Source organism: Cygnus olor, chromosome 16 (genome assembly GCF_009769625.2).
Source record: "Cygnus olor isolate bCygOlo1 chromosome 16, bCygOlo1.pri.v2, whole genome shotgun sequence".
In the NCBI taxonomy this organism is placed as follows: Eukaryota; Metazoa; Chordata; class Aves; order Anseriformes; family Anatidae; genus Cygnus; species Cygnus olor.
This window is the reverse complement of record NC_049184.1, coordinates 854,668-881,399: the sequence shown is the minus strand read 5'-3', so window position 1 is coordinate 881,399 and position 26,732 is coordinate 854,668. Positions and strand designations below refer to the sequence as shown.

At 57.6% G+C, this 26,732-nt stretch overlaps 1 protein-coding gene across 1 annotated transcript in view; it reads left to right on the top strand.

Annotated features, from left to right (window-relative positions):
• CHD6 (chromodomain helicase DNA binding protein 6) overlaps positions 1-26,732 on the top strand; it is an 89,721-nt gene that overhangs the window by 24,926 nt on the left and 38,063 nt on the right. Inside the window, 11 exon segments of the mRNA XM_040575340.1 lie at positions 1,995-2,050; positions 13,440-13,942; positions 18,067-18,214; positions 18,678-18,827; positions 20,600-20,665; positions 21,077-21,135; positions 21,473-21,590; positions 22,817-22,903; positions 23,165-23,299; positions 23,620-23,741; positions 26,374-26,617. Of these exon segments, the coding sequence (XP_040431274.1) occupies positions 1,995-2,050; positions 13,440-13,942; positions 18,067-18,214; positions 18,678-18,827; positions 20,600-20,665; positions 21,077-21,135; positions 21,473-21,590; positions 22,817-22,903; positions 23,165-23,299; positions 23,620-23,741; positions 26,374-26,617 (1,688 nt within the window).

Sequence of the window (26,732 nt, the reverse complement as noted above, 5' to 3'; positions counted from 1 at the left end):
CTCCAGGCCCTGTATCACCTTTGTGGCCCTCCGCTGGACTCTTTCCAGGAGATCCCTGTCTTCTTTGTACTGGGGAGCCCAGAACTGGACACAGTACTCCAGGTGAGGCCTGAGCAGGGCAGAGTAGAGGGGGAGGATCACCTGCCTTGACCTGCTGGCCGCGCTCCTTTTAATGCACGCCAGGATCCCATTGGCCTTCTTGACCACCGGGGCACACTGCTGGCTCACGGCCAACCTGTCGTCCACCAGGACCCTCAGGTCCTTCTCCGCAGAGCTCCTCTCCAGCAGGTCATCTCCCAGCCTGTACTGATACATGCGCTTGTTCCTTCCCAGGTGCAGGACTCTACATTTGCTCAGAAGCGGCTCTGGGTTTTGGTAACGGGAGACACAGTGAGAGGATGTGGGGGGACTGCTGGGTCTGCAGCAGCCGATTGCCTGTGCCAAGTGTGACAGCTGCTGCAGCAAGGCCGGCTCCTGCATTGCTGGCTGCTGTGTGGAGTGGGGTGCGCACGGTACGGGAGGGAAACAAGAGGCAGATGTTTGTGGGATTTGTGTCTGAAACACTCCCCAAATACTTCTGGGCTCCTTGGCTTCTGTTGCTGGCACTGTGGGAGCAGACAACTGCCGAGGGCTGGCCCTCGGAAAGCATCTGCTGGAGCTGGGGCTCTGGGCAAGACCCGACAGCTCTGTTAGGTGTGCTGTGGCAAGGCTGCGCTGGGAAGGGCGCGGGGCTGAAACCTCACCATGTCCCCCCGGCTGTCCCAGCCAGCGCACGTGTTCCTGTGGAGCTGCGGTGATGCCCCATCAGCCTGGGCTCGGCACCATTTCTGCTGCTGATGCCCCGTGGGGCAGGGCTGCTCCCGGCCTTTCTGCTGGCGATGTACCAGCGAGGGGGAAGCAGTGAGCCCAAAGCTCTCATTTACCCGGCAACTTCCAACCTGTGCCGGGTCCCCAGGGAAACTGGCCCTGGGCACGCGCGTGTCTGCTCGCCAGCCTGGTGGCACGTGTCGCTGGCACGGCGGGCTGCTCTGCGTTTTGTGCCTGTGTTTGGGCAGCGCCCGCAGGGAGCTTTGGCCACCAAGGAGAGCCCAGCAACACGGCCCTGCCGGCTGGGCCCTACCACGGCCCCTGGAGCAGGGAGCTTGGTCTCTGGGCTGGTCTCTGCCCCCGAGGGGTGCTGCGCAGCCACAGACCCATGGGGTCCTCGGTGGTCCCCTCCTCAGTGGGTGACGGCACTGTGCCAGGGAGATGGCGCCCACCGGCAGCCTGACTCTTCCCCTGCCACCTCACCTCTGTCCTCCCAGCGTCTGCTGCTTTCTTCAGGGCTCACGGCCCTCAGGCACCACGCCGTGCCATGGAGCACGGGAGCAGCTGGCTGTGGTGGCAAAGGCAGCGCACGTCTCCGGTAGTGCTTCTTCAGAACAAAAGCCTCATGCTCCTTATGCAGGGTGAGTGAGCAGAGCTGCTGCAGAGCTGTCCCCAGCGGTGCATGGCACTGAGCCAGGGCGAGGAACACCACAGCGAGGTGCGTTTTTTCCCATCCCCAGCCACGGGAGTGCAGGGACATCCCTTGCTTCTGGTGCCTGCCAAGCTCCTGCGTCCCGTCTGCATCCCATACTTTTGTCGTCGCAGTTTGGCACAAGCTGGTTTGCTGCTTCCCTTTGCTGCTGCAGGATTGGCAGCACCTGACACATCTCGGGTACCCGGTGTAGGGTTTGTGCTCTGGCGGGCAGGTTGGCATCTCCACTAACCCCAGGTACGCTGCTTCGTGCTGGGTTCAGGTAGCACTGAGCTGCGTGGGGTTGCATAGTCACCATGGTTCAGCAGACCACAGTTCCCAAGTTTGTCCCTGAGAGCGTTTCACTCGTGCAGCCTTGTTACTCTGGGTGGGACTGGGGTTTGCACGGCCTCTCGGAGGGGTGAGGTGGACGGTTTGAGTACCTTGGGTTCACCAGTCTCTTTATTGTCATTTTTTTTTCTGTTGTGTCTTACAGAAATAACATTCATCCCAGATTTGATGATAATGAAAATACAGAAAAAAGAAAAGCAGGTTTGTGACCCTCTCTCTTTCTCCTAACTGAGCTGTCAAGGCCTTGGGACCTTGTCCTGTGTGCGAGTTGTTGCAGTTCATGTGTGGTGGGAAGGGGGCAGGGAGGGATCATTGTATTTCCAGTTGGGGCCACAGCTCAGGATGTTGAAATTTGACCAGAGCTGCAGCCTGGAGTGGATAAGTCTTGCTTGGGCAATCAAACCGGGTGGGATTTGTCTTCAGTAATCAAAATACTCTTGATTTGGTCCCATTCCTTGTGTAGGAGCAGCCCTTCTTTTCCCCCAAAGTCACTAGTGTTGCTTCTTGGTTGAATCTCATCATGCCTATGTTACGAAAATGCACGTTTGCTGTGATTGCTGCTAATAATGTAATGCTCCAGGACTGGCACCAGCGGGGAGGCTGGGGACGAGCACATCTGCAGTGCTGCAAGAGCTTGGCCAGCAAATCTTCCCTTGCTCAGAAATAATCCCATCCCACCAAGCTGCCATTTCTGAATTGCTGCCTCGGATCATAACCACCTGCTGTTCCCAGAGGAGATTTATGAGCCAGTGGGCTTTGTGTTAACTGTGTGCACAGGAAAACCTGGCCGTCGGTGCTCTGCTAAGGGGAAAGGACCTGTTACGTGTGTGGAGACTCTGCCGGCAAGGGTGAAATATGGCTGGAGGTATAAAACGACCCGCTCCTCCCTGAGCTGATTTGTGTCTGTGCTGCTTTAATGGGAAGCCATTAAACCGACCATGGAGCTGAGGGATAAATCTGTTGGAGAGCATGAGCTGGTGCCATTCCTGGCCAGCTCTGTGGCGGTGCCTTGGTGCTGCTCAGGGCAGGGGCTTTTGGGCATGCGTGAGAGTGACATCCGTCCGCTGGGGATGAAGGCCAGGTGAGAAACTCCCACCTCACCACTGGGCTGATGGAGCAGCTTTGACTGCTCTGTAGATGGGGTTGCTGAGGCGATGTGGGTTTTGAGCACAGCAAAACCATCCTCCCCCAGCGTGTGGAGATTTGAAATGGCTCAGTTGTCAGTGTTTTGTGTGACTGTTCCTGCAGATCAAGTCTGGGAGGGAGATAAAGGTGAGCTAGTGTGAGGAAGAAGGTGCAGGGGTCAAGCTGCTCATCTCCCAAGCTCTCAGAACTGGGACCAATGAGTGCATTGTCCCCCAAAGCGCACCTGGGGGACAATGCAGTCATTGGTCCCAGCCAACATGGGTTCAGGAGGGGTAGGTCCTGCCTAACAAATTTGATTTCCTTTTATGATAAGATCACCCATCTAGTCGATCAAGGGAAACCAGCTGATGTGATCTTTTTGGACTTCAGCAAAGCTTTTGACACGGTTTCCCATAGGATCCTGCTGGACATACATAAGCATACAACTTAACAAAAACATCATGCGATGGGTGAGCAATTGGCTGACGGGCAGGGCTCAAAGGGTTGTGGTAAATGGGGCCACATCTGGCTGGCAGATGGTCACTAGTGGGGTCCCTCAAGGCTACATTTTAGGGCCAGTCCTCTTCAATGTTTTTATAAACGATTCAGATGCAGGACTAGAAGGTGTTTTGAGCAAATTTGCCGACGACACCGAACTTGGAGGAGTTGTAGACTCGGCTGAGGGTGGAAAGGCCTTGCAGAGAGATCTGGACAGATTGGAGAGCTGGGCGATCACCAACCGCATGAGGTTTAACAGAAGCAAGTGCCGGATCCTGCACCTGGGACGGGGCAACCCTGGCTATACGTACAGACTGGGCGACGAGACGCTGGAGAGCAGCCCCGCAGAGAGGGATCTGGGGGTTGTGGTTGACAGCAAGTTGAATATGAGCCAGCAGTGTGCCCTGGCAGCCAGGAGGGCCAACCGTATCCTGGGGTGCATCAAGCACAGCATTGCTAGTCGGTCGAGGGAAGTGATTGTCCCGCTCTGCTCTGTGCTGGTGCGGCCTCACCTCGAGTACTGTGTGCAGTTCTGGGCACCACAGTACAAAAAGGACATGAAACTGTTGGAGAGTGTCCAGAGGAGGGCGACGAAGATGGTGAAAGGCCTAGAGGGGAAGACGTATGAGGAGCGGCTGAGGTCACTTGGCCTGTTCAGCCTGGAGAAGAGGAGGCTGAGGGGAGACCTCATCGCGGTCTACAGCTTCCTCACGAGGGGGAGTGGAGGGGCAGGCACCGATCTCTTCTCTTTAGTCACCAGTGATAGGACCCGCAGGAATGGTGTCAAGCTGAGGCAGGGGAGGTTTAGGTGGGACATCAGGAAGAGGTTCTTCACCGAGAGGGTGGTCGCACACTGGAACAGGCTCCCGAGGGAAGGAGTCACTGCACCAAGCCTGTTGGAGTTTAAGAAGCGTTTGGACACTGCACTTAGTCACATGGTCTGAATTTTGGGGTAGTGGTGCCAGGAGTTGGACTCAATGATCCATACGGGACCATTCCAACTCGGGATATTCTATGATTCTATGAACTGGCAGCAGCGCGGGACAATCTTTACAGCATGTCGTGGAGTGGGCTTCAGCGTTCCTGAGGTCACCAGCTCTGCAAGAGCCGTGTTTGGGTATCTCCAGAAGGGTCTGGGCAGTAGTCACAAATGCCACTGTGAGCTCCATGTCTGGGAGAAAGCCTGGCCAGGCAGGGCTCCTGGAGGAAGGCTGACTTCCTGGCGAAGGAGGCAATGGCAGTGGTGTTCCCTGTGCTCGGTGGCTCTCTGCAGCGCCTGCTGAGTAGCGCTGGGGACAGAACTAGCAAGAGGGGCTGGGCTGTTCCCCGCTCCCCTGGGGCTGGACCTGCGCCCAGGAGCTGCCTGCGCCTTGCACGCAGCCCCTCCTCGTGGCACCAAGGAGAGCCACTGCCTTGTCAAGCAGCGCGGCTCCAGAGAGGACAAGACGCTTGCGTGGTTCCCAGGACCACCTCTGCCAGCCACTCACCTGCAGGAGCCGCGGCAGCGCCGTGAGCTCGCTTGTCCTCAGGGCACTGCCGCTGAGCTGCTGCTGGGGCAGGCAGGGGAGGTGCTTGCATCACTGCGCTTCCTTAGCAATGCGTGAAGACCTGGTGGGTTTGTCACCAAGCTGTGACTAACTCGTGAAACCCGTCACCTCCCTCGTGACTTACGAAGCGGCGTGCCGGCGCTGATGGAGGTGGGGTGGGGGTGCCTGGTTCCCTGGGGAGCGATGGCAAGCGATGGGTTTTCTCCGGGAGGTTCAGCGGATTCGGCGGCGCCGTCCTTCCCCAGGCAGCGTTCCCGGCTGTGTCCTGCTCCTGCCTGGGCGCTAAAGGGTCTGCTTTGTTTCTGCCACAGTAAGCAGGGTGCTGCTCCTGCTACTTTCTGCCAAGCTCTGCCATGCTGAATAACCTGAGAAATACCAAACTAAAATAAGTGCAGTTATCCCACAGTGCCTGTAAATCTCTGCAGGGGTGGAAACGGCCCCCTCCTGCCCAGGCTGTGGGAGCAGAGCAACATTTCTTGCCTGTCGGAGTGGTAGAGGATGGGAAGCAGTGCGAGTCCTAGGCTCCTGCCTGCCCCTGGAGGTTCTTCTGGTTTTTGAGCCTGGGTTTGGAGAAGGTTAGCGGTGTGGGGAGGCAGTGGGCAGCGAGAACATCCCAGGACTGTGGGTACTGCTCTGGCGGGCACAGCGCACGTTCCCACCGGCATTGTGTCCTCCGGCAGTCCGGTGTCCCACGGTGCGTCTGAAGGAAGCTCTGCTTTGCCTTTGCTTCCAGTACTCGCTGCAGGAGACGAAGCTATTTCCTGAATTTTATGGGTCAGTTTTAGTGAAACGTGAGCTTTGATGTCTCGTCTACTGCAAATGGTGCCGAGGCCATAAACAGAGCTCGCCCAACAGCAGAGGGACCTCGTGCCGGAGGGCTGGGGCTCCCTGTGGGAGGGCATTCGTGGTTCAATCCCGAGCTGTGTCCCTGGGCTCCTGGCATACTTGGGGCTTTTTTGTCTTGATGAGGCAGTCAGGGGCAGCAGCCGTGGTGCTGGCTGCACGGAGGAGCCGTGCTGTGCGTAGCAGCCTGCGGGCAGCTGTTCTGCTCAGGATGAAGGCAGGGTGAGCCGGGGCTGCCCTGCTCCTCGAGCTGGCCCCCAGAGCCACTGTCCCAGGGGCTGCTCACCCCACTGCTGCTTGTGCTTCTCTGTAGGGTCCTCTGGGCACCATGCCATTGGTCCCAAACCGCAGCGTCCCCCCCCTGCTTCCCCCTGCCTAGCACCCGCGCCGCCGGGGCCAGCTCAGCCACAGGACAGAGCTTCCCAGCTGTAGTCAATGCCCTGGGAACGGAGCCAGCCCCCACCTCCGTCACGCTCATCCCGTGGCGACTGCGGAGCCTGTTCGGAGACGTGACGGAGGGTGGCACTTGTGTATTTTTAGCTTCTGCTGCATTGCAATAAGAGCTGGAAACAAAGGGTGTGGACAGACAGCAGCTAGGATGCAACAGCCCATGCTGTGCACGCCACCGGTGGGGATTGCAGCTGCCAGCGAGGGTGGCTCAGCAGCCTGTGAAAATGCAGCGTATGGAACAAGCTGCCTTTTCCACGCCCTTCGGGGTGCTCCGCAGCCAGCTGTGGGGCTGGACCTGCCCAGTGCAGCCATCCAGGGGAGGCAGAGCTGGGCGATGCTGCCCACCTCGGGCTGCCGGCCTTGGGGGCCGCCTTGCTGGCGGGTGCAGGCAGTGCCGTGGAGGGGAGCCAGGCAGCAGGGGCGCTGGGCAGCCCCCAGGCGCTGGGCTGGTTTTGAAAAGCGTGGAAGCCTTTGAGGAACCCTTCTGTCAGGGTGTCCCTGTTGAGGCTCCCTGCGTAGGACAGATCTGTGTGGGGTTTGAGCACGCTTCCTCAGAGGGATCGTGCTCCTCCTGGGGGGCTGCAGGGGGCCCTGCTCCAGCCTGCAGCAGAGGGGAATCAAATCGTGCTGGCGCTTGCAAGGCACGAGGCAGCACGTGGCATGGCCACTGCTGCTGGCGCCGATCACGCCGCCCACCAAGGACACGGTGTGCGGGTGCCATCTGAGCTCAGCTCTGGGCGATGCCGGTGAGAAGGGCTTGGCCTCCTCGCAGGATGGAGCTGCAGTACAGGCCCCGGGGCTGTGGCAAAGCTTTGCCCCGCTGGCAAGGCCATGCTGCCGGGCGGGGAGGAGACTCCAGCTCCCGGCCGTGCCGGTGCGAGGTCCGCTTCGTCCCCACCACGCTGCCCTGCCGGTCTGTGGCTTCTGCTGCGCGGCAGGGGCCTCTCTTGCTGCAGCCTCTCCTGGCATTGCGTGACCAGTGCTCACGCTGTGGAACCAGGGCCGCCTTTACTGGCTGGGGGTGACGCCGGGCTGCCCGTCACGGGGCTGGGAGTGCAGGAGGCAGGGACTGTGGCCAGGTCTCCCTGGCCGTGGCTCTGGGTGCACGATGGCTCCCTCCTGCCTGTGCACAAGGTGCAGGCTCTTCTGCCCCAGCCAGCCAAGTCTGGATCCTTTTCCTGTACCCTGCCAGGTGCCTGGGCCCAGTTTTCTCCCATCTTCACCCAAAGCTGCCTTCCGTTCTCTGTCGTTTCCTTTCGCTGCTGTTCCCTTTGCAGGTGCCCGGCTCCAGCAGGCAAGGGCAAGGGTTTCGCAGCCAGCTCAAGCTGGGGGCAGCCCCTGCTAAGCTTCACTGCTCCCCAGCTGCCCACACACGTGGCCAAGGGGAGCTGGAAGCTCTCCCCTGAGGTCCCTGCAAACCCAGCCCTGCTCCATGCCGAGGGGCTCGCAGAGGGCAGTCTCAGCCGCATGCCCGGCCGGCCAGCCCTGCGCTGCTGCGCTTTGGGAGACCAAGGGAGCCCTCCCAGAGCCGGGGCAGGAGCTGGCACGGTGCCTTGCACCTTCTGGTGCTGTTTCCCACAAGTCCTGAATAAAAGCTAGGAAGTTGAGGCAAATTGGGACTTCACATGAAACAACACAATTTTAAGTTAAGGAAACACACCATTGAGGCCCACCCTAACCTTGGCTTTGCCCTCTGATGGGATAGTGCAATTATAAGTGCTCTCCATTAGCCTTTATGGCACTCTGGGGAGTTTTTAATTTTTTTTTTCGCTCCTGACCTTCTCTTTGACAGTAGTTCGACACATGGGAAAAGACTTTGTGCTCCAGCTCCTGCCGAGGGATTTGCCAAGGGATCCGTATTAAATGTAATTTGTAGAAGGTTCCTCAGGGAATTAAAGAATATATAAACTGTACATAAAAATGTATTCTGAAAACATAAAATCATTACAGTCCTCACCAAAAAAATGCTAGTTGAGAGACAATTCAAAGGAAAAGCTCTAAGGATAAAAATGATACAAGGAGTATGGAGGCTGCTTGGGTATTGTATGGGAGGCTCAGAGGAGGTATGCATTGCCTACCAATACCTGGATTTAGTCTTCTTTCCTTCCCCCCTTCCTCTCCAAAACACCTCAGAAACAACAAAACTTGCAGGGTTACGCAGGTACATCGTAAGACGTGCAGAAGACAGTAGAAGAGGCTGTTCAATGTAAAAATATGTTCATCTTTAATTAAAAAAGTTGTGAGAAAAAGGGCACATTGGGAATTTAAAATAAACCCCTAACAAAGCAGGACTAAAAATATTTTTAGGAACAGCTTGCTAAAAGCATGAAATCTGATAAATTCTTTTTCAAATATCTCAAGACTAAAAAGCCCTTAAGAGGAGCCACAGGGTAAATCAGCAACTGAGGTGTCAAGTGAGTGCTTGCGGAAAAAGGGCATTGGCAGAACAGCTCTGCTAGGAACCCAGAGCCATCCCTGATGGCAGGTGTGCACGAGAATTGCCCTTCAGTTGCGGGGTTGGTTGAAGATTTTTTTGAGCAAAGTAACACATGCCAGCAGGATTAGGTGATATTTGCTCTGTCACTGTAAAGGAGCCTGATGCGATGCTGGGAATCCCTTGTTAGGAGTCGTCACCTGTCAGGGCCATGCCTGCGGAAGGGAGGGTGCAGCAAACACGATGCAGCTTCAGAAAGGAGCTGGGGCCCCTCTGGGAAATCAGAGACCAACAGATTTACCTGTGCATTGGGTAAATCATTAGGAACTGCAATAAATGCTCAGTTTAATGCATTTATATGTGAAAATACTACGATGGTGATTAGTCAGGATAGCTTTTGTAAAGAAAAGTCCCCCCATCGCAATCTGTTGTGGGTTTTAAAGATGGGGGTAAGACCAGAAGGACTCGCAGACAGCTGTTCGCCAGCAGCAGCTCCCAACACCATCTCGCAAAATGCTTTTAAAGAAGATGAGTGGTGTCCTGATCAGAGGTATTCCTGTGAATTAATGACTGGCTAAAGAATAGGAGGACTGTGTTGGCTTTCACAGCACAGCATGGGGAGAAGGCACCTGATGGTGCCTGCCGGTGCTGCTCGGTCCACGTTCCCCAAAGTCACAGGGAAGGCGGGTGTACAGTGCCTGCTGCGTGCGATTATCTGAGATGCTGAAATGGAAACCGAGTTGGAAGAGTTGTAGAAAAATGTTAAGATATGCCAAGTAACGCATACAGGGGTACTGGCCGTATGGGTTCCTTTGGGGCTGTCCCCGCCCGTGGAGGAGACTGAAACACTGCAGGGGGCTTTGGCCTCTGCTTGCAGGTCGTCATGGAGGTGCATTCAGGATTCGGACAGGGAGAGACAACAGAGCAGAAATCCTCCTGCTGCTGTGTGGTACCTCTTCGATACTGAGTGCTTCTCTGCTGCCACCCCAAGCCCAGTGGGGTTAGAAGAGGCACGGAGAAGGGTAAGGCAGATGGTCTGGGAGGTGGAGCAGCTTGTGCTTCTGTTCGAGGAGAGGGTTGCTTGACACCTGTGCTGGCAGAGAGAGCTCTGCAGAGGAAAGATGCGATGGAGGATGACAAACGGGGAATGGGGCAGAGGGTGGTGAGGAAATGCTTCTTTATAATCACATCTTGGGAATTAGAAGCCACTTAGGAGGGCAGCAGGATCAAAACGAGTGTGTTTTTTTTCCCGCATCTTATCAGTTGGAACTGAACGCCACCACGTGCGTTGGAGCCCACAGTCACAGTGTGCTCTTGGGAGCTGCAAAGGCTGTGGTAGGCAAGCTGCAAACGTGCTTTGAAGCCACGCAGGAGCACAGATAACATTTGTTCTGCTTTCCCAGGCTTTTCCTGTTGACTTGTGTTGAAGAGAAACCAGGATAAACTGAACCTCATCAAGGGGAAGTAGGAAAAGCCTGTCCCTAGCTCTCCCCAGTGCGCTAAGCCGACCACAAATGAGTACTTGGCACCACAGTCCCATGTGGACAGCAAGAGCTTGCCATAGGCTTGTAGCAGCGTGACATGGAGCCTTCTGTCCTCGGGACAAACCAAGCAGGTTAGGGCTAGGATTAGGTGCAAAAGGGCGTCAGGGGCTGGCAGTCCTTGCTCAGGCGGTGTGGAGGTGCCTCATTTTGGTACCCCCTTTTCAGCTGCTGCCTGAGTGAGCCATGAGCTGTTCAGTCCCACACGCTGGTGTTCGACGTCCCTTTCATGGCAGGGCAGCTTCGGGCGCTTCTAGCTGCAGGCAAGCGCTGCTGTCTTGTCCCAAAACTCAGCTTTGACCCATCCTGGCAGGCTTTGGCAGCTGATGCCCACAGGGTGTCCCGAGGTGAGTGCTGGCTTTGCTGGACCTGGAGCCTGCAGCGCTGCTTCGGGGGTGCTGCAGCCCTGCTGCAGTGGGCTCGCTTGGAGGTGAAGGGGCTGCTGGCTGCCCAGCGGCGTTGCAGGAGGAGAGGAGAGATCCTGTGGTGTGCTTGCGATGTCACAGAATTTCTGACAGGTCGTGGTTGTTTCTGTACAGCACTCGGCTTCCTATTACAGCACCGTTTGTGGCAGGCGGGGACGTCTTTGCGAGCAGTCACCCAAGAGCCTGGTCTGACTTGCTGAAGCAGCACAGCGCAAGCACGGACCGGACCCACAAAGTAGGTCACGGCTGGAGGCCTGCTCTGCTGCCAGCTTTCTCAGCCCACGTGTGAGGTGTGGCCCGAGGCCCTGGGGCTCGTGGACGATGCCAGGAGCAGGACCTGCTGAGGCCCCACAGCCTGGGTCAGAGCTGCAGATCCTGGCTTTCAGCAGGGCCAGAGGGACCTCTGGAGACATTGGCCAGCATGCAGTGGTGGAAACCATCAGCCAGTTTAGGTGCTCCCTTCTGAATGCTGACATCAGTCCCTCTCCTGTCCAGAGGTTGCATCTGCCTGGCAGGACATGACCACAGCAGCAGCACGGTCCATGCAGCTCTGCCTGCAGCAATCGTGTCTGCTGGGGCTGCCAGAAGCAAGAGCGTTTGCTGTTGTGGGTGAGCCCACGTTCCCCCGGCCTGGAGCATGTGCGCTCATCTCCAGGGCTTCTGCTCAGTGCCGGGAGAGGTGCCGGCCGCTGTGGAAGAAGCCCGCAGCCAGCGTGCAAGTCTCCCAGCTGTCCAGGCAGGCGGCGGGGAGCATTGATTTTCTGGGATGAGCTGGTGCACACGACGAGAGGGACCCCATTCCCATGGCTGGCTGCCGTGCCTCAGTGCCCCCAGGACGGGCTGTCAGGGACCGAGCTGCTCCAGGTGCTCAGCGCCGCGCCTGCTGCAGCCCCGATGGTGAGCAGGGGATGGCGTCGCTGCTGCTGGATGGCACCAAAATTGCTGTCTCCAGCCCTGTTCCTCTTGGGAGGTCTGCCTGCAAGCCAGCAACGCCTTGTGAGACTCAAGCTACAAGCTGGGGCCAGGAAGGAGTGGGTCATACTCCTGCCATGCTAGGATGCTGAAGGTTTGCTTTTTGCCTGGTATCTGCACTTGACTGCAGTGCAGCGTAGAAGCAAAAGGAGATCCAGCCTTGTGGGGGGTCTGCAAGCTTTTTAGCTGATCCAGTAAATTGTTCCAGCTGATCCCGTGCTCGAGCAGCTAGCAAGATCTGAGAAACACAAAGGCTGCGGCTGGGGCTGACCCTGTTGCTTAGCCCATGGGCTCGGAGGCGGCATCTGCAGGGCTGTTTTTCTGCCTGCACGAAATGGGTTCCTCTCAGTTGCCTGGGGGCACTCTGTCCACGTGGGCAGTGGCACTCTGCGGCCAGCTCGCTGGAGCAGCCTGGCAGCAGGATCAGGGCAGGGCACCGGGGGCAGCCGCGCGTGGACAGAAAGGCCAGCGCAGCCTGCCCAGCCGGCACCGAGCGCGGGCTGTTCCGCGTAAGGCGTCTGTCTAATTCCAATTAGAAAGGGCATTGTGCAGGGTGCCCTGGGCTTGGACCACCATGAATGGGATCCGGTCCTCAGCCCGTAGGACATAAATATTTACATGCTCAGGCAGCTCTGCAATATCTGAGGAGCCGGATGACGCTGGGAGTCCCAGGGCCAGCCCCTTGCCTTCAGCCCAGGGAAGCGGCTGGTGAAGGGGAACAGCCGTGCTGGCACGGGGCGGGCAGGGCTCGGGGTGCCAGGAGAGCCCAGCCCATGGCTCCCAGGCTCTGCCCCTGGGACACGGTTGCTGCGAGACGCAGCGGGATCGGCCCTTGGGGGAGAAATAAGGCGCTTCTGTGTCTTACGATGCAAAGCTGTTACCACCCACCGCGTTTTAGTTTTCACAAGAAGTCTGCGTACCCACTGGTACGAGCCTTGGCCGGGGAGCAGGGGGCTGGCTGTGCCCTCTGGAGCAGCCTCTCCCCGAGGAAAGGCCCCCACGTGGTGGGACAGGACAGCCACCGAACGCCACGTGGACAAGCAGCTTCCCAACCCAGGCTGCGCTGCTGGATTTGGTCAGTGCTGATCTGCCATCCCGGTGCAGGGCCCTGGGCGGGGGGTGGCCATGGCAGCATGCTGTTCTCAGCTCAGCCCTTGTTAGAAGGAGGAGTGAAGCCTTCCCTTCCTTGGGCTGCCCCGTACCAGCCCCACCGTTCCAGGTGCTCAAGAGGAGCTGGCGTCGCTGCTGGAAAATGTGTAGGAAATGGAGGAAGAACAGGGAGAGCAGCTCTGCTGTTTGGGGCTGGGGGACCCAGGTACTGAGCAGCCCCTGGGAGAGGCACCGCGCTAACCCCGCGCTCCTGTCCGAGCTCGGGGCGAGGGGCAGGAGGTGGCCTGAGCGCGGGGGTCACTCGGGGTCTCAGCAGAGTAAGGTGCTGGAGGGTGCGACCAAAGCTGGGGCTGTGCTTGGGGGCAAAGGAGAGGTGCCAGCCACCTTCTTCCTGCACCTCTGTGGGCCTGGGGGGAACCAGGCAGCCTCTGTCAGGCAGGGACAGGGGGTCCTGCCCTTTGAACTGTGTCTGCATGGGGTGGCCGTTAGGCCTCAGCAAGGGTCCCCTGTACATCAAGGAACGTGGCTCACACTCCCGGCACGTGGAGCCTTGCCGGGGCTGTATTCCAGCAGCCTCTCTGCAAACACCTGCTGTTTCTCTATGTGGCGTTTGCTTCACACACCGCGTTTCTGTTCTCTCTGCAGCTGTCGAGCTTAAAAGTGCTGAGCCGCTCCCCAATGTCGGATGCCTCGGACACCTGGGAGTGCAAGGCGCAGGACCCCTTTGCCAGCAGCGAGGAGCAGGACGAGGTGCCCCACCAGGTGACGGCCGCGGACGTGGGCAGCCAGCGCCAGTGCCCCGAGGAGGAGCCCAACGGAGCTCCCCAGAAGCGGCCAAGTGCCCAGAACGGGATGCAGGACACTGGGGGCGTAGGCACGGGGGTGAAAAAGAAACGGAAGAAAAAGGATCAGGGAGAACAGGAAGGGGGAGAAAAAGCAGCTGTGGAGGTGAAACCAAAGAGGAGAAGAGAGCCTAAAGAACCAAAAGAGCCTAAAAAGGCCAAGGAGCCCAAGAAGCAGAAGGAGCCCAAACAGAGGGAGGTGGCCAAGAAGCCCCGGAAGCCTCGGGAACCCAAAGCCCCTAAGGAACCTAAAGACAAGAAGAGTGGCTCTGAGCCTGCCTCCAGAGCAAGACCCAAGAAGAGCAGGTGGGTGCTGGCGTGACTTTGTCTCTGTGCTGGTGCAGCTGGGGCTCAGCCACCGTATGGCAGCTCGTGTGGGGCGTGCGGGCTCCTCCTGCCGAGGGACGCACGGGTCTGGAGGCCAGGTGAGCTCTCTGGCCATGCAGAGACAGGTCGGGCAGGTGCTGTTCTGGGGATGAGACCCCGTGAGACCACAGGGTCAGCGGTGCCCTGTCCAGCAGAAGAGTCTTGGCCTCCCCTTGGCTTGGCCTTTGTGCCAAGTGTCCTGGAGGACAGGGAGACCTTAGGGAGGTGTCTCAGAAGCACAGCAAGGCGCTGTGTGACAGAGGGCCTGTTGCATCTGTTTTGGGGCTCGGGAAGAGGATATGTGAGTGAGAACCAACCTCACCTTACCTTGTCAGCAAGGGCAGGGTCGCTGCGCTCCCCATGCGGCCCAGAGGCCGTCGGGTCAGCTGTGGGAGGATGGTGGAGCACAAGCCGTCCCCTCTCCCTCCCACGGGTCTGGGACCCGTCCCTGCTGTGCAGCTGCGGTGCTGTGTCTGGGGGCAGGGGGAGAAGCCCAGCGGCTGCTGCCTGCCTCCTGGGGAGACAGGAGCTGGCCCCCGGCTGCAGCTGTAGGCTCGTAGCAGAGCTGCAGCTGGGAGGCCTAAGGGCTCGCTCGTACTGCGCAGCTGAATGCCACAGCCTCTGGTAATTCCTCATCCTATTAATTAACAGGCTGATTGGCCAGAAAGGGAGCTCTGATTTCTTAGCTCCAATTTCTTCTTAATTGGGAATGTATGCAGATAGCAGAGCAGGTGTCAACAGCACCAGCATCGCTTGATTTACTGTTGTGGACTGGCAAGAATAAATGTTTTGGAGAGTCCCGCAAAAAGCAGGCCTATCGATTGGAGCTGGGCCCTCCTCCTGTGCTGTAAATAACCATAGGATGAATGTATTTGTATTGTGAATGTGACTAGTACAGGATCCAGCTGGGAATTCTTCAGCAAAACCGTTCTTTGTTGGAAAACGTCGGTTTGGTAGAGCTTCTCGAAGGAACTTTTTCGGAAATGGTCACCAGAACGGGCTGAATCCACCCGCCCGCCTCCCCCCCTGCGGCTGCCTGTGTGCAGAGCGGCACAAGCCCCACATCTGCCCCTGCTCCCGGGGGTCTGTGTCCTTTGGAGCTCGCTGGCGGCTGGATCCCAGAGAGGCCAGGGCCACAGAGCCTGCACTGGGACGGTTGTGCCCGGGGCTCCTGCTAGTGCTGCTTGGTGTGTGCTGGTACGGGGCAGCAAAGCTCCCACACCAGACTGCTGGGGAGCTCGGCAGGGATGGAGCTGGGCGCTTTGTCCCAGGGGGGAGCTGGGCTGGAGCAGAGGGGGAAGGAGAGGGGCTGCGGGCAAGGAAGGGAAGGATGAGGCACGTGCAAAGGCAGCGCCGGGCACCTGAAGGATTCCTGGCAAGCGCAAAGTGCGGGCTCAGTCCCAGAGCAACACGTGGCTGTGCCACCTCTGCAGGGTCAGCGCCTGTTCTTAACCCTCCCTGCTCCCAAAAAGCAGGATTTCCGTCTGGTCCATACGGCCTGTGGCCAGGCAGGCTGTGTGGTCACCCCTTCCCGTGGCTCTCCCAGAGACCCCGGCTTGGCCTTGAGCCCAGTCTGGCCTTGTGCCCGGCGCACAGGGCTGCTGTGGCCTTGCCCGGCGGGAGGCTGAACCGGAGGCCCTGAAGGCAGCTTGCTTCTACCTTTGCCAGGGAGGAGGGATGCAGCTGGCATCCCAATGCCGCCTCCGCTCCACCGGTAAGAAACTGCTGTGTGGGCAGTTCACACGCGTCCACCCCTGCAGTGGGAGCTTTCAGAAAAGCCAGTGCAGGCGAAGTGTGGGGAAGAGCAGACCTTGGAGGCCTGGGCTCCTGGAGGCACTCACGGTTGCTGTCCAGGAGCTTGTTGCCACCTGGGAGGTCCCTTGGCTGCCATCCGTGCTTTCACAGTGCTAAGAGCAGACCATGACAGCGTGACCTGCCCACTGGGGCACCAGACTGGTTGGCGGGGTGTGGGGGTGCGGGGGTAGCCCTAGCTGCAGACCTGGGGGCCCCGGTCCCTGCTGCAAAAGGCAAGTCAGGGGCTGGGGGCTGGGGAGGGCCAAGGGGGACCTGCGTGTGCCAGGGCCGGGTGAGGTGCCTGGGGACAATGTGGGAAGCCTTGGCGAAGAGGTTGCTCAGTGCAAAAAAATCCCAATTGACGTAACTCCGTAACACATCGTCCAGCCACAAGAAACTGTGTGCAGGAGTTCGGGGGTGCCACAAAGCTCTGTGCTTCCTCTTTCCCAGTTGAGCTTGAGCTGAGGGTGCCTCCTCCCACCCATCTGCACCCTCCAGGAGGAGCGAGGTCTGCTCCTGCCCGGTCCTCAGCTCCTCCTGGCAGCGTTGCCCCTCCACAACCCCTTGTCGAGCCTTTCCTTGGATGGTTGCCTTGGCCTTGGGTTCAACAGCCGGCAAAGCCACCCGCAGTAGGAGCCGCTGGGTGCAGACAGCTGCCGGTGTCGCGGAGGAGCCTGCTGCCAGCCACGGGGAGGGCCGGGGCCGTGGGGCTGGGTGGCAGGAGAGGCTCACGGCAGGCAAGCAGCAGGCGGGGTGGGTGCTCCGTGCAAATGGAATGATTGCTGGGAGTCCTCTAAGTGGCAGATAATGGTGGCATAATTTCTTCTAAATTGTTTCTAATCATAGCCAACTACTGGCTCATGAATGAAGCAGTTGTTAATTGTGACTTACAAATCAATATCTTGGGAGTTATTGCTCGGTGGAAGCAATACTCTCAGTGCATTTTCAGGGCCTCTAATTGAATCGCTGCTACACGGCCAGGCCGTTCTTGGCCTGAACAGCAGAGTTTTAACTGCTTGGCTTCTGCGAGTCCCAGACAAGCAGTGATTGTCTCATGAAAGGGGGGTGAAACCTAGGCATGGTTTTGAAACCAACTGTTCCTCTGCAGCTGTGCAAGCCTTGGAAGCGGAGGGGATGAACCGCAGGGCTGACGGTGAGCGTGGAAGGGAAGCTCCGCTCCCCGGGCTCCTCGCTCAGCCCGGGGGCAGGCACCAGCTCTTTGAAATGTTGCCCTTAGCAGTGTTTGCTGCAGCGGGTAAGGACGGGCGTGGTGTTGGGAGTGAGCGTTTCTGACCCCGGTGCTTCCTGGGCACATTCCCTGCCACAGGCTGGTTGTGGCTCTGGCTGGGGCATGCCGGGTGCCTGGGGGTGGCCGGGTGGCCTGGGGCAGTGGCCCTTGTTGGCACGTTGTGTCTGCAGGGAGGTGTTGGGACTCACTGGGAGTGGGGCCCACATCCCCTCCGTGGCTGTGCCTCGGCCTGGCCTGTGGCTTGAGCGCTGAGGGCAGTTGCCTGATGTGGCAGAGCCTTGCTGTGTGTCCGTGGGGAGCCGTGGTGACACCGTGGTGACCCGTTTCACAGCCGGGTGTCCGGGACTTGTGTTCCTCCTGTGTCTTTGATGCCCTCAGGCTCCAGGCACAGGCCAGCGTTCGCTCTGCTGCTGTCTCAGGCGGGGCTTGGTGCTGTGGCTCCAGGAGACAAGCCAAGAGCTGGAGCAACATCTGCCTCGAAGCCTGGCAGGGTCTGGCAGGGTGCTGCAGCACACATGCATCCCACCCCGGGGATGGCTGGGTCTCCCTGGGCTGGGGTAGATCTGGCTCTCGTGTGCCAGGACGTGGGTCACCTGCTGAACAGGATTTCCAACCGTCAGCAGCGCAGGTCGTGTGGTGAGAGCTCAGAGCAGGCACCTCGTTGCCCTGGCTTGCTGGGGCTGGGTGGTGAAGACCTTGCTTGGCGGTGGGGAGGTCATCCTTGCACCTGAGCAGGACGTGGGTACCTGCCTTGGGCCTCCCAGCTTGTGCAGAGGCGCAGAGGCTGCTGTGCTCTGCCGTCACGTGGAGACTTGGTGGTCTGAGGAAGGGCTCGCCCTGTGCTGAGGGAGGCCCAGGAGCCTTGTGCTGGCATTTGTGTGACAAGGTGGGAAGAAGGGCCCGGAGCAGAGCCCAGCACGGGTGGTTGCTGGCTTTCCGCCAGGATCCCCAGAGCAGTGCCCGGTTGCCAGTCTGTCCTCGTAGCAAGGAGCACGGTCTAACTGTCAGTCTGTCCTGGCAGCAAGGAGCAGGGGCCTACCCCCGTGGAGAAGAAGAAGAAAGGGAAGAGGAAAAATGAGATCCCAGTGGACACTTTGGAGTTGGATCAGGATCTCCTGAGCCCGTCCGTGCAGAGTCCAGAGGAGTCTGTGGAGTCGGCTGACAGCCAGGTATGGCTGGCTGCTGGTTGGGGAAATCCTGGCTGCATCTTAGTGGGAGAAGAGCTGGACACCAGGAGGCAGCCTTGTCCTCTGTGTCTTCTTGCAGTGCCCCTTTCCCGGGACAGCACAGGGAGGCTGGTGGGCACCGTAGGAGCTGCGTGCACCTGCAGGGCTCCTCTGCCTTTGGCCTTGGGGCCAGCAGAGCTGTGCAGGTCATGCTCTGTTCCAAAGCACTGAGAGGGGCCTTGGCACAGCAGTGACGGAAGCTGCTCTACCTCTGCAGCAGTGCAGGGGCTTACATCTGATGGTGGCCTGTTTGTCCCACCACCTCCACCCCACCAGCACAGGGGGGGAAATGGAGATCAGGCAGCCATGGGGCTTTCTCTCCTCCAGTTCCCATCCCCACACCAGGCAAGGGGGGTACCTGGGCTGCCCATCTCCCCCGTGACTGCCTCTTTCATCCCATACACAGAAACGCCGCTCTGGCCGGCAGGTGAAGAGGAGGAAATACAACGAGGACCTGGATTTCAAGGTGGTGGATGATGACGGTGAGACAATAGCCGTGCTGGGAGCTGGGAGAACCTCTGCGCTCTCCGCCTCCACTCTGGCATGGCAGGCAGAGGTAGGGCTGGAGTTGGGGCTGGGGTGGTGGGGCTTTCTGCATCTCAGGACATCCCCGGGGTATCACTGTGAGGTTCAAGGAAGTGTAGAATCCCAGTACAAGGATGGGGTGGGAGTGCATGTGTCCAGGAGCGTGCCAGCTGGCTCTGCAGGGAGTCTGAGTGCAAAGAGAGATAGGTAAGAGTCATGCAGGTCCAACCTCCCCCCTCCTGCTGGGAGGCTAAGGCCTCTAGGACATGTCATGTAGCTGGAGATGTCCTTGAATGCATGACCAACCCTCTGCCCATGCCCACCTTTGGATCCTGTCCCTGTAGCTCTTGCCCATGAAGTTAACCTAGTATTTCGGCTATGCCAGCCAAGGTCTTTGTAGGTGCCAGGGCATCATTTACTGCCCATAGTGCCACTCTCCATCAGTCCCTCTGAGTGTAGCCAACCTGGCAACCAGCCTGCTCTGCGGGCAGGGACCAGCTGGAGTCACTGCAGTTTGGGCATCGCTGCCCTACCTCCTCTGCACACTGAGCTCATTCCTCACTCCTGTTGCTCTGCGTTCCAGATACCTGCAGCTCACTGCCTCTCCGTGGTCACCCACAAAGCTGCCAGATATTAATAATGGTCACTAATTGTTTTCATGGTGTTCTTGTGGCCCTCTCTAGTCCCCTTCTAACAAGGCTTCGGTGTGGATATTAGCCAGATCTGTTGCTGAGCCAGTAAATGGCTCCTGGCCTGATGCCCCCAGCCTTGCCGAGAGGGCTGCTGTGCACCCTCAGGATGTGCTGTCCTTTCCTTCCGCTGCTGCCTGGGGCTGTGCCCCTCCTGGGCTCCTGGGAGTGCTCCCTTCAAGTGAGATTTTCAACACAGCCAGAGGGAATGGGTTGCCTTTGGCAGGTGTCCACGCTGCCAGCCTGCTTTCCTTTGCACTTAGTCTCGGATGTCCGCCTCGATGTGCCCAGCTCCAGAGTTACGAAGGCTGTGTCACGGCAGCCAGGCTGCGCCGCGTGCCTGCGCTGGGCTCCTGCCAGCAGTCTCGGCCCAGCCTGGCTGTGGCTGCTCCCGGTATCAGGACTGACCTGATGGGGCAAGATGGGAATGCTGAGGCCCCAGGGCAGCTCTCTCCAGGGCCTGGACTTGCAGCTTTCCTCCCTGGTTCCTGGCTGTGTTTCTCAGGAGCTCTCTGGGGCGGTGCACAGCTCCTCCAGCAGCCCTCAGGCTGCAAAAGCTGCCAGCCTGCAGTGCTCTGTGGGGCTGCTCCTGCCACAAAGCATGGCCACATTTGTGCCTTCTGTCTTGGGACTGGGAGCAGGATGATGTTAGGGCCACCTCCACCATGAGTTTGTGGAGCGGGAGCTCGTAGGTGGCCAGTGGAAGAGCTCTGTGGTTTCGTGGGGGGATTTCTTCATGGCAGGCCCGAAGCCCACAGAGGGAAGGAGGCTGTTCTGTCCCAGTGCTGGCCGCCGAAGTGTGTGGCCCTGGCTGGAGCATCCTTCGCTCACCATCTCTGGCCCTGCTCACTTGCCCCAGTAGGCCAGGAGACTCTGCCAGTCACATCCATGTCATCACCCTGGTCCTGTCCCCCTCCAAGCACCCTGGCCAAGGGCAGGTGGCAGCAAGAGAGATTGCTGGTGGCAGGGCACCTTCCTTCCTTCGGTCTCAGTGGAGAAGCTCCCAAGCTTCCTCCTCTTTTCTGGGCTGGTGGGCTGGGAGAGGACAAGCAGCCACTCCATGTTGGGAGGGTGCCAGAGACCAGGAAAACTGCTCTCTTCCCACTGTCCCCAGGAGCCTCCTGAGGATGATGCCAATATCATCGAGAAGATCCTTGCTTCTAGGATGGTGCAGAAGGAGGTGAGTGACAAAGGTGCCAGTGGGGTTGAAGGTCCCTGGGCAGAGGAGGGGTGAGGCCTGGCTGCCTTTGTTCATCAGTCATGGGAGAGGCAGCAGCAGTCCGTGCTGCCATGCCGTACCTTACACCTGCTCCTGCAGGATGCTGCTGGGGTGTACCCAGAGCATCATCCCTCTGGGTTGGGGTGTAATGTGGTGCCTCTCCTGTCCTGGGCACTAGAAAGCCTCTGGAGAGGAGTCAGGCCTGGTCTTGGTCCCCAGGAGGTGTTTGAGTCCCCTCATCCTCAAGGGTGGTTTTGCACTGTGTTTTCCAGGGCCGCAGCCTGCGAGGCAGGTGCCACGCCAAGTGCCTGCCCCCCATTTTCTGCACGGTCTCTGGGTGCCACTAACTGACTCTCCTTCCCTTGGTTTCAGGCTCACCCCGGCGGCCTGACGTTTGAGATGGAGGAGTTCTACGTCAAGTACAGGAACTTGTACGTGCAGTGTTGTGGTCCTCTGTGCCACGGCGGTGCACACTGTGTGTGCCGGAGCGAGGTCTGCGGCTCCCAGCCCCAGCTGCAGCCCTGGCATCCCTGCCTTGCTACTGCTGTCCTCCCAAGCCAGGCCCAGTCTGTGCAGGGCAGGCAAGCCACTGCAGCTGCAGTGCTCAGTCTTGGCCATGGCTTTCTTCAGTTTGGGGCTCCACATGGCGAGGCATGAGCTGGATGTTCTCTGGGTTGCTGGGAGCTTCCTGCTTGTCTGTATGGTGGATGGGGTTGTTGCCCAAGGGCTTCTTTGGTCACATTTTGTTGATTTTTTTTCCCTCTGCAGCTCCTACCTGCACTGTAAGTGGGCGACTCTGGAGGAGCTGGAGAAGGATCCCAGGATATCCCAGAAGATAAAGCGCTTCCGGAACAAGCAGGCTCAGATGAAGCATATTTTTACAGAGGTGAGAGCTGAGTGCAGCGCGTGGCCACTGCCTTCCCCAGTACAGCTGGGCCCAGTGCTGTGGCTGAGCAAGCCATGACAGTGCCCTGAACACCCATGGTATCACCAGAGGAGGTACAGGCAGGGTGACAGATGTCACTTGCTGGGTACTGCCAACCCTGGAAGTCTTGCTCAATGGGAGGGAGGGCAGCACATAGTGCTGAAGGTGCTTTCTGTGTTCATTTGGGGAATGTGCCTGCTCATGGTGGAGCGGAGATGCCGCGGGAGAGAGACCTATAAATACTTGGGCTTAGGGCAGGTCCTGCCTATGTTGCTCTGTAAGCAGATTAATTGTGTTCAATGTGGAAGGTGTTCTATAATCTATCTTGCTGCTCTAGAGATAGTTGTTGGATCTCCTCAAGCTGTCCCCTAGGAGTGTAAATTAGGCCAGTAGGCTATGAAAATTTCTCCATGGCTGTAGTTACAAAGCTGGGTGTGTGTGTCAAATTTCTCACTCCTGAGTCTGCTTGGGGTCTCTCCCAGGATGCAAAGAAAAAGCATGCGTTGGAACACATCATACCGTTAACAGTTTAGCAAGGAAAAACTGCTCTTTCCTGTGACTAAGTGGGGCTTGGGGAGCTGTGAACGTAGAAGTCTGTTTTTTTCTCATTCCCAAGCCCTAGACATGTGTCTCTCCAAAGGACCACTGCTAGGCTAAAGCGCAATCCTCCCCAGGCTTTTTTGGTGTGAGGATGAGCCCTTGCCTCGTGAGCAGTTGGTGCTGGTGACTGCTGAGCTGAAAGTGGGGAGGGAGAGAGAAGCAGAAAGAGAGAACAAGTCCTTGTAGAGAACTGGGGTGTATGAGAGGACAACTGGAGAGACTGAGGTGGTGCGATGTATGGCTCCGGTCTGTGGCAGTCACAGCTCTGGGTGCTGTATATGAGCTGGAGCACACAGCTCAGGGCTTTGTATCTCGGGGCCAGATGGGCTGGGACAGACAGTCCTGCCTCCCAGCAAGGGCAGCATGGAGTCAGCAGCTGCTCTAAAGTGAGGGCTTTGCCTTCTGCAAGGCTCCCTGCATCCTCATGCCCAGCGACAGATGTCACCTACCTGTGTCCATGGGCACTTGGTATGCTGTGCGCAGCCAGCAGCATCCTGGGGACAGATGTCCCACAGCTGTTTTCTTGCACCCACCATCTGTTTAATCCTGGGATCACCTTGAATTTACCTCTCTTTTTGATCTCACAGCCTGATGAGGATTTGTTCAACCCGGACTACGTGGAGGTAGATCGAATTCTGGAGGTGGCTCACACGAAAGACCCTGACACCGGGGAGGTGAGTGGCTACATGTCCCACAGAGGGAGGGAAGCTCAGCTGGAGATCTGGACCCAGCACATCCATCACATGTCATCTCTGACCAACCCATGGCCTTTCCAGCCTTGCACAGCTTGAACCCTACTCCTGGGGGGCCCCTGGCACAGGGGGGATTCAAAGGCCACTGAGTATTGCTGTGATTCAGTCTCAGTTGCAGCCTGCACCTTGGGGCTGAGCAGTGTGAGCCCGGCACTGGTCTGCAAGCCTCTCTATGTGCTGCAGGAGGTGACTCACTACCTGGTGAAGTGGTGCTCGCTGCCCTATGAGGAGAGCACCTGGGAGCTGGAGGAAGATGTTGACCCAGGGAAGATTAAAGAGTTTGAAGCTCTCCAGATCCCTCCAGAAATCAAGCACATGGTAACGTACCCAGAGGTAACGTACCCAGCTGGCAGCTCACTGCCCTGGGCAGGAAGGGACTATCTGCGTTTTCTTAAGGCCCGGCAGTGGTGACCTTTGTGTCCCTGCTATTTCAGTGCAAGACCAGTATCCTCCCCTCTGGAGGTGTTAGTGGGATCTGTGGGTGGGATCCAGAGGCCAACACCTCTCTGTGAATCTGCTGAGTGTCAATGACAGTTTTAAAGTGTTGTCCTGGTGTGCAGTCCCAGAAGCAGGGCCTGGCCACACTGGGCAGCAGTCTTTTCATCTCCATGGATCTTGTTCCTGCTCTCTCTTCCTAGGAGCGCCCAGCATCTGAGTCCTGGCAGAAACTGGAGAAGTCCCGGGAGTATAAGAACAGCAACCAGCTGCGGGAATATCAGCTGGAAGGAATGAACTGGCTGCTCTTTAACTGGTATAACAGGTGAGGAGGGGCTGGAGCCCTGGGCTCCTGCGAGGTGTCCCATTGGCAGTGGGGCCCCAGCACATGCTGTTGCAGAACAGTGGGGCTGGGGGAGCAGAACCAAGAAGGAGGGGCCTGACAGCAGCTGCTGAGAGCTGCCCGTGTTGGAGCTGACAGGTGGCATCCAGAAAAATTGTGTTTGTGTTAGCTTTGCAATTGAGTATTTAGGAATGTTTCTCCCTGGTGAATGCTGATGTGTTCTGGAGATAGTATAGGCTTAGCTATGGGTCTAAAATACAGCTGATTTTGGTATTGGTCAGGCTGATGGTGACCCATTCCTGTGGCAGGAATGCAGAAATAACACACGTTATTAACGCCACAGAGAATTGTGGCTTGAGCTTAGGAGAAAAAGGAGGGTTTATAATCTTTGGAAAAGAGGGCGGGCCACTCAGGAGGACTATAAGGATGTTGCAAGGCTGTGCAGGGACAAAATTAGAAAGGCCAAAGCTCATCTGGAGCTCAATCTGGCTACTGCTGTTAAAGATAACAAAAAATGTTTTTATAAATACATCAACACAAAAAGGAGGACTAAGGAGAATCTCCATCCTTTACTGGATGTGGGGGGAAACTTAGTTACAAGAGATGAGGAAAAGGCTGAGTTGCTTAATGCCTTCTTTGCCTCAGTCTTTAGCGGCAAAACCGGTTGTTCTCTGGATACCCAGTACCCTGAGCTGGTGGAAGGGGATGGGGAGCAGGACGTGGCCTTCACTATCCACAGGGAGATGATTGGCGACCTGCTACAGCACTTGGATGTATGCAAGTTGATGGGGCCAGATGGGATCCACCCGAGGATACTGAGGGAACTGGCGGAGGAGCTGGCCAAGCTGCTTTCCATCATTTATCAGCAGTCCTGGCTATCAGGGGAGGTCCCAGTCGACTGGTGGCTAGCAAATGTGACACCCATCTACAAGAAGGGCCGGAGGGTAGACCCGGGGAACTATAGGCCTGTTAGTTTGACCTCAGTGCCAGGGAAACTCATGGAGCAGATTATCTTGAGTGTCATCACGCAGCACTTACAGGGCAACCAGGCGATCAGGCCCAGTCAGCATGGGTTTATGAGAGGCAGGTCCTGCTTGACGAACCTGATCTCCTTCTATGACAAAGTGACGTGCTTAGTGGATGAGGGAAAGGCTGTGGATGTGGTCTACCTTGATTTCAGTAAGGCCTTTGACACCGTTTCCCACAGCATTCTCCTCAAGAAACTGGCTGCTCATGGCTTGGACTGGCGTACACTTCGTTGGGTTAGAAACTGGCTGGATAGCCGGGCCCAAAGAGTTGTGGTGAATGGAGTCAAATCTAGTTGAGGCCGGTCACTAGTGGAGTCCCCCAGGGCTCAGTACTGGGGCCAGTCTTCTTTAATAGCTTTATCGATGATCTGGATGAGGGGATCGAGTGCACCCTCAGTAAGTTTGCAGACAACACCAAGTTAGGTGCGTGTGTCGATCTGCTCGAGGGTAGGAAGGCTCCGCAGGAGGATCTGGATAGGCTGGACCGATGGGCTGAGGCCAACTGTGTGAAGTTCAACAAGGCCAAGTGCCGGGTCCTGCACCTGGGGCACAACAACCCCAAGCAGCGCTACAGGCTGGGAGATGAGTGGTTGGAAAGCTGCCTGGCAGAGAAGGACCTGGGAGTGTTGGTTGAGAGTCGGCTGAGTATGAGCCAGCAGTGTGCTCAGGTGGCCAAGAAGGCCAACAGCATCCTGGCTTGTATAAGAAGCAGTGTGGCCAGCAGGACTAGGGAAGTGATTGTCCCCCTGTACTCAGCTCTGGTGAGGCCGCACCTCGAGTACTGTGTTCAGTTTTGGGCTCCTCGCTGCAAGAAGAACGTGGAGGTGCTTGAGAGAGTCCAGAGAAGGGTGATGAAGCTGGTGAGGGGCCTGGAGAACAAGTCTTACGAGGAGCAGCTGAGGGAGCTGGGATTGTTCAGCCTGGAGAAGAGGAGGCTCAGGGGCAACCTTATCGCTCTCCACAGGTACCTTAAAGGAGGCTGTAGCGAGGTGGGGGTTGGTCTGTTCTCCCACGTGCCTGGTGACAGGATGAGGGGGAATGGGCTAAAGTTGCACCAGGGGAGGTTTAGGTTGGATATTAGGAAGAACTTCTTTACCGAAAGGGTTGTTAGGCATTGGAATGGGCTGCCCAGGGAAGTGGTTGAGTCACCATCCCTGGAGGTCTTTAAGAGACATTTAGATGTAGAGCTTAGTGATATGGTTTAGTGGTTGACTTGTTAGTGTTAGGTCAGAGGTTGGACTAGGTGATCTTGGAGGTCTCTTCCAACCTAAATGATTCTGTGATTCTGTGATGTCCTCATCTGCAGCAGGCAATCAGATGCATTGTTCACAGGCTAGTGTGCACCTGAAGGGCATCATCTTTCACACTAACTTCAAGGCCATCATCTGCAAGAGGTTGGGTGGTCTGGCTTACCCAGACCAGTTTGGGCCACTTGGAGCACTGTCCTGATGTCTCCAACCCTCCACACCATGGAGTCAGAGAGGTGTGAGGGGAGGTGACATGCCTGACATCACATCGAGGAGTTAGTGACAGGGTGGTTCCTGCCCCTGAGAGCTGCACTAACCTGCTCTTGCCCATCTCTGCAGGAAGAACTGCATCCTGGCTGATGAGATGGGGCTGGGGAAGACAATCCAGTCAATCACCTTCCTCTCAGAAATCTTCCTGATGGGCATCCATGGCCCGTTCCTCATCATCGCACCCCTCTCCACTATCACCAACTGGGAGAGGGAGTTCCGCACCTGGACGGAGATGAATGCCATTGTGTACCACGGCAGCCAGATCAGCCGGCAGATGATCCAGCAGTATGAGATGGTGTACAGGGACACACAGGTGACTGATGCACACAGCACTCCCAGAATATGTCCTCCAGCTCTGGCTTCCTTTACTTGGGAAGCACTTTGCTGCATGTGGAGCTTGTGGTTTATCCAGAGAGAGCAAGATGATA